This window comes from Sceloporus occidentalis, unplaced genomic scaffold (assembly GCF_023333645.1).
Source record: "Sceloporus occidentalis isolate IW3139 unplaced genomic scaffold, rSceOcc1.0.p SCAF_4, whole genome shotgun sequence".
Lineage (NCBI taxonomy): Eukaryota > Metazoa > Chordata > Lepidosauria > Squamata > Phrynosomatidae > Sceloporus > Sceloporus occidentalis.
In genome coordinates this window covers 203406895-203419743 of record NW_028316984.1, presented here as the reverse complement: position 1 = coordinate 203419743, position 12849 = coordinate 203406895, and the positions used below count along the sequence as shown (strand labels likewise).

Genomic DNA, 12849 nt, shown 5'->3' with positions numbered 1-12849 from the left:
TGTTAAGTCTGACCCAAATCCTGAATGGAGCATGAGAAGAGGCTTATCCTAGCCAGGTCAGTGCTTGCAGGACAGATTGTACTCTTGCCTTTCACCAGGGGATGGTTCCCTTTTTAGTATGGAGTGGAAGAACCACCAAAGGGCTATCAAACCTTGTGTTTTTCTGTCAGTCCATTTCGTATGCAGCTATCAGATGTCAAGGACCCGTGACACCTATCTTTAAGTGTATGAAAGGATGTCTTGTAGAAGTTGGGATTGATCTTGTTTTCTGTTGCTTCGGAGACTACTAGGCCATGAACCAACAGATTCCAGTTACAAGAAAAGAGATTTCACCTAAACATTAGGAAAAACTTGACAGTAAGAGCTGCCTGCAAGTGGAATATGGGCTGCTTCAGAAGGTGGGTGTAGGATGCTCCTTCTTTGGAAGTCCTCAAGCCGAGGTTGGATGGGAATATTGCAGGAAGTCTATAATTCTGTATTCCTGGGTGGCAGAATGGGGCCCTTCCAACTCCATGAGTATGTTTCTATCCTATGACCTCAAGAAATGCAGGCTTCTTTGCAAGCAGGCTTTTTTGCTCTGTACTTCCACATAAGGGTGAGAGGAGGTAAAGGCCATGTCGGATCCCTGCCACCCCGTTCCCCAACAGGGCTGGAAAGGCCTCTCTGGCCAAGAGCTGGGAGTGCTGCTGTCAGCCAGAGCAGACCAAAACAGGCTCAATGGATCCAGAGCAAGGATCCTCACTCCCTCCAGAGGCAACGGTGGATCACACTACAAGGGCAGGTTGGCTCTTCCTTTCTTTATATAGTAACCTTCTATTATGTCAAGTAGCCAGCATACTTTCTGGTTTATTTCTCATAGTTTCTGACCCATGTTGCTTCCCATGAGGATACTGAGGCACATACACACACACAAGTCCTGTATCATGTTACCTTCACAATGTTGGCAACAACAAGGTCTTGGTTACTCTCTGTATCTGCCAACAGTTGTTTAATTCCATTAATTCGATCCCGGAAGTCTTTTGCATTCAGTAAAGTTGTTAAAACCTTCACATATTCTGCACTTTCCAAGGCATTACGAGGAGCGGGTTTCCTTGAAATTTCATGTCCTTCTCTGATCTCCCTGTTGAGAAATAAATTATAGAATATTTTGCTACTGTATGGTCTACCCATGGAACTTCACTACTGCTATATGATACTGAACCATGGTAATAACGTCAGCAAAGGAACATTGTCTAAGAGCACCCGGAGGGGTAGCTATGTCAGACTGTTACAGCAGAAAGAACACGAGAGCCTTTTAACACTCAAAGGACTAAAATAAAAATTTTAAAAACCAAATAGTAGAACAACTATCCTAGAAACATGTGCATAAGGCAGACTTGTGAACCTATTACCTTAAAGATGCTTTGGACTACAACCTCATCATTCCTGCGCACTGGACATTAGATCAGATAAAGAGGTTTTGCTATCCAAAACAGCAGTTCTCAGGGTTGGGGATTTTATCTTCCACAATTCCTGAATGTTATGTACTATAGGAGTTGAAATCCAAAACATCTGGAGGACCACAGACTTAGAAGCACTTATCTAAAACATCTGGAGGACATCAGTTTAAGGAGCCTGACAAAAGCTTTAGGTAGAATAGAAGGCATTTCATCAGATAACAGAAAGAAGGGATGTAAACACATCCTCAGCTTAAAGAAAGACTACTCTTGCTCAGAAATCGGCACAATAATTATTACTGGCAAGAGAATCTAGATACAGGTAGTTAGATAGTAGCCTCAAATCTAGAAAGCTCTGTCCAAATTTACATGTTAGACTGGGTTGTCTCTTTTCCCAATATATCCTGAAATTGGTCAGGAGTCACACAGAAAACTTGACTAACTCAAGAAGCTATATTTGTAGAAAGCTGCCACTCTGGATGCAACTCCATTTGTTTTGTTCAGGGCAGTAATAGTTTCCAGAAGTCCTTTTCATCCTGTGGTGATTTTTCTTAAGTCAAAGGCTGGTGCTTTACTAGTTTAACAGAGAAAAAAATGATTTAAATTTCTACAGCCCTACAACCAGGTTAAACAGCAAAATTATTTTATTTTGCAGATTAATTATATGGATTCTCACATGCTCTAGCATAGTGTATTATTCTGCAAACACGAACCCAATTCAATTCTGCAAACACGAACCCAATTCAATCTATTCAGAACTCCAAGGGCATGTAAAGCAGACACCACCTTCTCAGCCTTTTAGTCCATGCAAACTTCACTAGCTAGTTTTGAAATCAGAGGACATAGCAATACCTGTCACCCGCATGGAGCACTTCTCGCGACACTGAGGTTGACCTCGAACTGTCCATGTTCCCATTGTGAGAACGCCTTCCTTTGGCCGAAGGAGTGACTATCGGCATCTCACCGAGGCCCTGAAATTGCATCACAAGGACAGGAAAAGATTCACATCTTGCTTCTCTTTATATTGCATTTTCACATAACTTAGCGCCCTTCAGGAAAGATAACCGTAATTATGAAAGAAGGAATCTTCCCTCCCAAACTTGACATAAAGTTTGCAAAAGGTGAGGAGAAAGGATGTAAGAAAAACCCAAATGAAGACAATTCTGAGGAAGAGAAAACTTAGAGTGAATCCAACATAAACAGTTATGTTCGTGGGAAACCTCACCACTTGAAATTCAACACATAAGGGAAAATGTCTAAGCATTCTCCTTTGCTGTTCTAAGACTGGATTTGACCCACATGATGTTGAGTTAAATTTCCCTTTATGGAAATATAAAAATAATTATATGGCTGTAAATGGGGAAAACACCAGGTCCCATTCCTTTGAAATTAGTTGTGTATATAAGGACTCTGAAACCCAGAGCAGGTGTGGGTTGAGGATAGTGGATTGGAGAGAGGAGTAGGTGTGTTGGTTTGGTGAGTGTGGATTGTAAATACAACAGACAGTATAGCTTTTGTTGTACATACTGCAACAGGAAGTAACAGCCTCCATGGACTTTGGAAGAAGTCAACCGTGTCTGTGCCTTATTTCAGGTTGGTCAGTGCCTGGTTGCCAAATACTACACACAGGTTTGTGCTTCTGCACTCTGCTGTTTGTGAGATACTCTTGCAGTCAAGCACCACATACAGCGCTGAATGTTGGCACCTCTGTTTCAACCTAGTTTGTTTTTGTTACTGCACACCTGCAGGAGAGAGGGTACTGCCAACACATGACTGGCCCCCATCTGACTTCAGACAATGACAGGTGAGATTCCCAGTTGGTTCAAAGCCATGTCTGGCTTTACACTTCTCTCTATGAGCCAGCCTGAGTTACAAGACTTTTGTGAAGGGCTTTCTCTTGGTCCCATTGCCATCACAGGCTTGTTCAGAGAGGAATGGGAAACTGCCTCCGAAGTGGAGCTCCCTTCCACCGGAGGCTTGGCTGGCCACCTGTTTGTTCCCTTTTTATTTTTATTTAATTAGGCCCCTGGCTTTTAATTCATGTGACAGAAGAATCTTTCAACGGAATTTGCTCTGCTCTTATTTTTTTATTGTTTTAAACTGCTTTATTTGTCTATTTTTAATAGAACTAATGAGTTTTTAAATTTTGTATTAAGAGAATTTTTTAAAACAAAAAACCAGGTACCTATTTTTAACTTCTTGTGAGCTACCTGGGACCTGTGCTGAAAGAAAGGTAAGATTATAAATTAAATCAAGCAATCAAGAAGAGCAATCAGGAGAGGAGAGGACAGTGATGGTGAGGGCAGTGGTCCAAGAGAGCAGAAAGAGAAGCAGCGCTCATTGCAGAATGGACTGCTTCCCTGAAGAAACCCAGAAAGCCTTGAGCTTCCGAGACCTGAGCAGGGCTGTTCGTAACAGGCTTTCTCTAGGAAATCTCTCACCCAGAGAGTCATCAGAAGCTGAGAATAACAATAAAAGCAGCTTCTGCAAAATGCCTACTTACGAAAGAGATTCTCTGTGATCACTGGGACTGTGCTTTTAGTAGGAAGCAGTCTTCTCAGAGTAAGGGGGAAAGGCTAAGGCCTGCTCATAATCGAGTGGATTAATGCATGGCTTACAAGTCAGAGACTGCCCAGAGCTTTGTGTGTGCCTTCAGGTTCCCTATTGATAGAAATATGTCCCATACTCTCTTCTCCCTGTCTCCTCTCCTTGTTGTCTCTTCTCTCTCATGTGCCAAACAATACACTGTCATCTCTGCTGGGGCAGGGATCTGTTTACACTGCAAACTATTCTCCACATTATTACTGGCAGCTACTTCTGCACTCTCTGTAAATAACCAAACTAAAAACTTTTCCTGTTGTGAAGAGAAAGAAATGGAAGTGAAATGATGAATTACACATTGTGTGGATGCAGATGTGATTTCAATTCGCGTGTCGACTTATGGCAACCCCATGAACTTTACAATTTTCTTAGATGAGGAATCCTCAGAGGTGGTTTTGCCAGTTTCGCCCTTGAAATAGAGCCTCTTGGTATTCACTGGTGGTCTCCCATCCCAGTAGTTTCCAAAATGAGAGAGGACCTGGTGCCTTTAGTATCTCTGAAAAGCCAGTCTGGGAAGACTATCAATTTCTCTATTGGCTATTCTATTTTCAATTCTAGTATGCAAGAAGAATATTTCATTTTAACTACTTACAGGTGCTCTAACTTGTTTAGGCTTTAAAATATAGACTGGATAGCCTCTAATTGGGCAGGATGGAGAGGTGTGAGAAAGGAGAGCTTTATAGCAATAGCAAGTTCATTTCTATACCGCTTAATAGTGAACTCAGCACTCTCTAGGTGGTTTACAACCTTTAAGCCAATTGCCCCCAACAAGCTGGGTACTCATTTTAGTGACCTACAGGACGCAAGGCTGAGTCAACCTTGGAGCCCTGGGATCAAACTCACAATGTTGTGGCTGCAGGACCAGCATTTAACCACTGCATCACCAGGACTCCTCTGTAGCCAACAACTAGCTGACAACAAAGGGACAGACATCACTAGACAAATTGTTTGGCTGACTCTCCCGCCAATTGGATGAGTGCGTACGTAAAGGAATTCTAGATGGGCAATTGTGTTAAACCCCTGAAGACTAAAATACATCTTACTTCCCTTTCACTGATATCATAACATGAAATCAAAAGAAGAAAAAGGTTTTTTTTATTTACTGTAAATCATTTTTATGTTGTTGTTGTTGTTTTACATTAATGTGTTGGACTCCACCAATATAGGACTAAATCAGATAATTAAGTACCAAAATGTATTTCAGATCTTATGGTCCCAAGCTTAAATAATAATTGTTCTTTAAATACTGCTCTTTCAAAGCAAGTTATTTTGACTGGACTTATGTTAATTGAAGCATTTGCTTCTGAATGGTATTTCTTGCACTATAAAATAATAAATAATAAAATAAAATAAAACTTTAATTTATATCCCGCTTTTTGTTTCCACAATCAAAGCGGCGTACAACCTTTAAAAAATACAATATACACAATTCCCCCCCCTTAAAAAGGATTAAACAATTCCATCTATTAAAATTAAAGACAATAAAAATTTAAAAACAATACTACAATAATAAAATAACAGTGGGCAGAGTCTTCACTTGTATCTGACCGTGGGGGGAGCGTTACATGACCGGGATCTATTTGAATAAGCGAATAAGGTGCAACAACTGGCACTGGATGCTGATCTAACTACAAACAATTGCCAACAAACAGTTCAAGATGTGAAAATGTTTAAACTCAAACTGTTGTTGTCTTTCCAGTAATAGGAATGGAAAATAGTAATGACAGCCATCCTTTTTTTAAAAAATGAATACTCACGTTTAAAAACCAGGAGTGGGGGGATTGTTATTTTTAAAGTCATTTGATTTAAAACACCCAACCCTGCTTATAAATCTTGCTCCAAAAACTCATAATGTCAGCACACCAGGTAAGCCTTGGAGGGCAGGGAGGGGGACATGAGAAAGACCATGTTCAGAGAGATCTCTGTTGCATACCTTCTGGCGGAGGTTGTTCACTGTCTCCTTAACATAAGGCAAGTCCTTTGGCAGCACATTCTTTTCAAGCATCTTATCAAAGTCAGCGTGTGTCATCAGAATGAAGAGCATCTTCCTCCCGTAGTACCTGCAAGCACCAACAATTGGTTTGGTTGATTTATTCCCCCAAACCACAGTCCAACCTAATGCTTATCCATTAGGAAACATTCTTTTTAAAACATGCACACACACACACACACACAGTGAAAGTTTGGCTTTTTAATTTTAGGAAACCACTACTGTCCTTGAAAACCTGAGCTGAGTCAGATTCCCAGAATGTCACTTTCTATCCCATAGAATATAAGTTTTAAAAGCTAACACAGAAATCCCCAAGTCAGGAATGGGAATCAGGTAGCTTTCCAGAAGTTGGGGTGACTCCAATTTCCTTAGCCAGCAAATAGCAAACGATGAGGAATGTTGGTCCAACAACATGAGAAGGGCCACATAGTCCCAACCCTGCTGTAAATGGGAACAGCAGCCCACCAAAAGGCAGGAAGCCCTTTACGTAGGCCAGCCCCACAGCAATGCTTGTGTCAGCTTACATACATTAAATCCTTCCTCTCTGAGCTTCTAATGAGAGTCTGCCTCAGAATCATCTGCAGGATGTGAAGATGTTTAGATCTTCTAAAACATATACTGAGAGTTTTCAGCTCTGGGAGCTGAATGTGTGCAGTTTGGGCTTCTTCAAGTTTCTTTGCTGTTGATCCTTCTGCTGTGTCTCCCATGCTATCCTGATGTGTCATTAAGCATGAGGCCAGAAATGCAGGATCTCACAAAAGCCAATGCTTTCAGAATCCTCACACCTTCTCTTTCCTGAGATTCAAGCCCCCAACCATCCCACGCTTCACAAGAGCTTACCTTGTTTCTTGTGATCCATCTTGGACAAACTTGGCCACAGCAGACAAAATCTTGTCCGTCACGTCCTTAATACCAGACAAAATGCGTCCCGGTCCCATGTGTTCCACAATGTCTGATAGGTGCTGGGCTGTGCATCTTCTCACTGTTGTGTTCAAGTGGCTGGCAAGAGTGAGGGTGAGGGTACACGTTATGTGAATTATTCCCTCAACTACTCCTAACAGGGATGCTGAATGCACTCCTTTATACCCCCAAAACAGTGAAAACAGCAGCATGGGATTCATATAATGGTGCTAAAAGGAATGGATTCAGCCAACTGTGGCACAGCAAACCTCAACTCTCCTCCATTCAGAGAATGCAATCCATGCCAGAAAACAGGATTGTGAAAGCAACAAGCCCCTGGACCAGCAACTCTTTTTTTTTTTTTACACAGGAGGAACCCTTAAAATAACTCAGGTCTCAGGGAACCCCTGCATTAAAATTAATAGGTCTCATGTATAAAAATTCCTGTATCTATAGCTAAAAACTGTGGCTTTCTTTTTTTAACCACAATCTCTTGCACAAACTCTGACTTCTTAAGGAAACCTAGTGCTCCAGGCAACTCTGGTTGGAAAAATGTGGTCTAGACCAACCTTTGCATGGAAAAACAATCTTTTCATACGCAGAAGTCCTAAATGAAGGTGGAATGGACACATGTACATGGCTTTAAATCATTTGAAACTACTTAAATCAGTTTTGTCTTATTAACTACTAATCTGTTTATTATGCTTCTAGCATAAAAACCGTGCTTTCTAAAACACTGTGTTCAAGTTGATTTTATAGTATGCTGTCCTGAGATCTTTACATAGAGTGGGATAAAAATATTTTACAACAACAACAGTCACAGTTTCTATGCACAAGCAAAAGGGGAATTTAATATTAATTAGGAAAGAGGCAGCTTAAAAAGAGGGCAAAAGAAATCAGCCAGTGTCTCACATTTCTGTCTTATACATGTTTTGCTACAGCAAAGCAAAACCTCAACAGTTAAGAGCTGCTGGATTAATTGAGGACTATACCTTAAATATGACAAATAATTGGGTTTTGCAAGAATTCACTCCTACAGTATTTGTTGTATCTGGTTGTTGGCAGCCTTGGAACATGTTACATTTGCATTCCAGAGCACGCATGCATGCAGCCATTCACATAAACACACACATACATGCAAAAAAAAGGAGAGGGGAAGCATTCATATGTGTGATGCACTAGAAGACTTGTCCACTGACTGACTGATTTTATATCCCATCTTCCTCCTGACACAGGACCCAAAGTGACTAAAAGTACAGCTAAAAGTCTAATAATAAAGTTTGCACATGGAAGCTGCACCTAAGACCCTGCCATTCTAGCAAAGATGGCTCCTGAGGCTGCTTACAGAAACACCTTAACGGTACTTTCTGTCAAAAAAACCCTCCTATGCACATCACCTTTCTTTCAGTGGAATTAAAACAGCAAGGGGAAGGCTCATGTTCAAAGAGAAAAAGACTCTCAGGGTAAGTGGTCAAAGAAGTGCTGTAGCTACCACTAGGTTGCAATCTAGATTTATTTGACTGTTCCATTTTAATCAAGCAGGCTTCACAAAGGCTCTCAGTGCAAAATCTCCAAGTGTGTTATCTGTGAAACGAGAAGTTGGGCAAGCCTGGGCCGAGCCAGCCAATCGAACCTGATGGGATGCTAAGGGGAGGGACTTTGGGGTAAAGGATGTAACCTAGAGAAAAGGATCTAACCCTAAATGGCTCAGGTCTACACTATTTGGCAGACTGTATCTCCTTGTGTGAACTGGCCTGGACTCTGAGATCCTCTGGAGAGGCCCTTCCCTTCATCCCACCCCCATCACAAGCACGGTTGGTGGGGATGCGAGAGGAGAGGGCCTTTTCTGTGGGGCTGCCCCTAGACTCTGGAACTCCCTGCCCAGGGAGATCAGAATGGCTCCCTCCTTGATGGCCTTCTGCCTGCAGGTTAAGATCTACCTGTTCACAGAGGCTTCTAAGGAACTGTTATAAGGACAGGCTGGGACGTTGGTACCATTTAAAAATAAGATAACCGTTTTTTATATGTATAGTTTTATCTTTTTAAAATGTGTTTTATTCTTTTAATAACTATCTGTTTTAATACTGTAATAATTTAATTCCTTTTTAATGTAGTTTCTCTATGTTTTTAATTGTGCTGTTTTTTAATGTTGTGAAGCCGCTCTGAGTCCCAGTTCTGGGAAAAGAGCGGGATTCAAATAAATATAATAATAGTTTTTTGTGGGTTTTTCGGGCTATGTGTATTCTCTCAAGATGGCAGCCACAGATGCTGGCGAAACGTCAGGAAGAAAATCTTTTAGGACATGGCCACATAGCCTGAAAAACCCATAAAAAACTATGGATGCCGGCCATGAAAGCCTTCAACTTCACAATAATAATAATAATAATAATAATAATAATAATAATAGAAGCTAAGCTATATAACTGCTAGGTAGGGCCAGTCAGAAATAGAAGCAGAGACTTAGAAATACATATAGGGCCAGTCAATAACAGAGTGGCATAGGGCCCAATTAAGAAGAAGATAACGGAGGAGATCTAAACAGGATTTTTTGGAGCTGAGAGAACGGACAGGAAAGAGTTATTTTGTTTGAAACTGAAGTGTAACATGTACAGTGGGCCTCCTGCATTCACTAGGATAAGAGGCACAGGATTCCTGTGAAAGTGAAAAACCACAAATAAAAAACACTTTTTTTATCTAGCTGAGAAAACAACTCTCTAGGAATCAGTAGATCCTCCGGTGCAAATCTATGGTTCTCCAGAGAATCATGCTGGAGGACCTACAAATGCCTACAGAAGTATTCTCTCTAGGAATCGCTAGGTCCTCCAATGCAACTCTAAGGTCAGCTTCCACCAGAAAATGACCACAGAATCATAGAGAACACATTAACCAAAGCCCCAAAAGTCAAAGCCACATAATGTGAAAGCAGCATTATGCTAGGTGCTTATTTTAACCTGTTTACAAGAAATCATTACTATTTTTTTATTTTCCACATCACTTTCTCAATGTTTTAGTGTAATAATTAACAAAGAAGACCAATTATGCTTTACCAACCTGAACCCACTGATCAACATAGTCACCTATCCAGTGTAGTGGTCACCTTGAGGCCCAAGTACCAGATCCAAGGAGGGAACATAAGGGGAGCAATGGGAGCTCAAGGGTTTGGAACTGTGCACTCAACCAGGAAAGTTACCTTTGGCCTCCACTGATGAGGGAAGAGAGAGCACGTGCCGGAGTCACGTTACTGACCATTGCTTTCAAGGCTTTGTCCACATTCTCCCTAATGAAGGTGTTTGATTCCCCAGCTTTGTGGAGCAGGGCTTTCACAGTATTATCTAGTTCTTGATCCATGCTCTTTTTCAGGTAGTTGAACAAGTCCCCTAAACAAACCACAGCAGCTCGAGAAACCACAGATCGCGGATTCTTCAACTGTGAAACAGAAAAACCTGCATCAGCAGCAGCAACCATTGACAAAATGTAATTTTTCTTCTCGGGAACATTTAGGCTACATGAAACAAGGGTGAGGCGTACATATGGATAGGTGTATGGGGGTGACAAGAGAACCAGGTGAGTACTAAGGATAACACACTGTTTATGTCTCACCTGGTTAACTTGGTTTTCAGTCCCACCTTCTGCACCTGATGAAGGAAGTGGGCCCTTGCCTAGGAAAGTTCATGCCACAATAAGCCAGGTAAGCATTTCTGCAGTTTTGTTTGCTGCTACAAGCTAAGAATGGCTATTCTGATCCAGCAGGACTTGTCCTGAATTCTTAAATTTGTACCAGTATCCCCAATGGAACTGATCTCAGATGTCTAAACACAAAATCTCATCCTTAAGCTCTAACTCTCTGATGAACACACATCTTTGGCAGCAAATACTACTGCAATTCTATTCAAAATAGCATTGAAGAAACTGACTTCCTGGTTAATTTTGCACTGACTTCCCAGTGCAAAAAACCACAGGACAATTAGTCTTTTACTTGAGTCTGGACAGTCTTCCTGCTTTCCAAAGGCATAAAAACAGTCAAATAAAGTCTCCAATTTACTTGTTTCTGATACATTGCATAAAATAATTGTATAAAATAATTGCCTTATGTGCTCACAGATAAAGTTTTGGAAGCAGCCCATTTCATGAGAGGGCTTTAGGTAAGGGAGGAGAAGTAAATATGAGGCACACACTGGAAACAGAGCAAAACACAAGCAGCCAAACAGCTGATTTTAAGAATCTCACTGCCTTGGAGCTATCCTAAAAGCCATTAAGTGAAGACTCGATAAAGAAGCTTAACCTCTTGAACCACAGCTAGGCTGGTCTCATGCAGCTTTGCAGTCAATGTGTCAGGGTGGTAAGCGGAGAGGCACCGGATTGAGTTCAGGCCTTCAATTTTCCTCTCCCTGAGGGGAAGAAAAAAAGATTGGGACATAAAACAATCTGTGCAAATAGTCTGCTCAGACACATGAGAGTACAGCCTCACCTTAAAGTTCTCAAGTTCTCATCAAGATTTTAGTTATATTAATTTATCCCACAAGACAAAGAGCCATTAAATGTGTGTTTATAACAAATAACATTCAAAAATGAAAACCCTGCTCCGTCCCCCTCAATCGGGTGGGCAAATATATGATGTTTACACAAGCACTGAATAGATAAAACCCCATAGCACCCCACACGCTCAATATTATTATTTTACTTAAAAGAAAAATCAAAATGCCACCTCTCAGGAGCATGAGGGATGATTTTACCATGCCCAGGCTGATTTCAGCTCAGAGAAAACTGTTTTCAAACTGGGAAGCAACAGAAATGACCTATGATAGAAACAAAACCAAACAGCCAGATAGGGGGAAGATGGCAAAATTCTTCCCCCTTGCCTCCTAGAAACCATGAAGAGACCATTACGAGTGTTTTAGAAATCAAGTAAATTGAGGGAAGTGCCTGGGTCCTGCCCTTTTCCCACCTTTGCCTTAAACCTAACTATAATTTGGTTGAAAACAATCTCCCCCTCCCACCACTTTATAGCCATACATCTGAACCCATTCAAGCTGCTTTTCTCCAGAGAGTATACAGGATAGTGGTAAAATGAACAAGGGAGAAAAGGTTTTCTTGGCAGCACATACCAGTCCTCCTCAGACAGATGCCGCAGTGCCTCCAAAAGAGCCAGCTCAGGCTTTGGGAAGGGTCGCAGCTCTGATGGCTCCATGATCTCTGGACTGTGCATGGCAGGCAATATCCGGTCCTTGACCTGTATTCGTGGCCCCGGAGATATTTCCCCTGCGAGGACAGACATTCAGCTGCACCAGTGGAAGCAAGGGACCTTTGTGATGTGAGAGAAGCCGAGGAACAGAACACAACAAGAGCACACAATTTCTGTGTTGATAGACCCAAGTGTTGCCAGCAGGCAAGGGATGGCGAAAATCCCCAGCTAAAAAAGAAAGACTTCTGACAGTCCCCATCCACTGCCACAATGGTTTTATTTTCCAGCTACAAAGATTTACCTGAGTCAAGCAAAACAGATGGCTGTGTCCTTTTAATACTTGGTGTTCTTTTCAGCATAGGACTGAAAGCAGCATTTCCTAAAAGAAAAGGACCAAATTTTATTATTACCATACTCCAGTGTTTCTCAATTATTTTCTGTCATGCCCCCCCCAGGAAGAAGAAAACATTTCGCACACCCCGCGCGGCTGTAAATAGTATCATTTGTCTATAAAATTGTTGTAAGTACACCTCTGCATAACAGAGCCTCGTGCCCCCCCTGGGGGGCCCGCCCCACTATTTGAGAAAGGCTGCCATACTCCAATACAATATTTTATCCTTCATTAAATCAGTGGTTCTCAAAAGGTGGACTGCTCAAGGGTTGGAGAGTTGCTCAAGAGGGAGGCTATGAGACCTGGAGGCCTTGATCCCTCCTCATCCTTCTCTACTTGACAAAGGTTT

The 12849-nt window shown here is 41.6% G+C and overlaps 1 protein-coding gene across 2 annotated transcripts in view; it reads right to left on the bottom strand.

Annotated features, from left to right (window-relative positions):
- Positions 1–12849, bottom strand: part of TOGARAM1 (TOG array regulator of axonemal microtubules 1) — a 44858-nt gene that overhangs the window by 5547 nt on the left and 26462 nt on the right. For both annotated transcript variants that reach the window (XM_089522974.1, XM_089522976.1), the window contains exons 12-19: positions 12411–12488; positions 12033–12186; positions 11210–11315; positions 10118–10353; positions 6868–7026; positions 5971–6097; positions 2289–2407; positions 931–1120 (exon numbers count right to left, since the gene is read on the bottom strand). In XM_089522974.1, the coding sequence (XP_089379100.1) occupies positions 931–1120; positions 2289–2407; positions 5971–6097; positions 6868–7026; positions 10118–10353; positions 11210–11315; positions 12033–12186; positions 12411–12488 (1169 nt within the window). The remainder of the gene's footprint in view (positions 1–930; positions 1121–2288; positions 2408–5970; positions 6098–6867; positions 7027–10117; positions 10354–11209; positions 11316–12032; positions 12187–12410; positions 12489–12849) is intronic.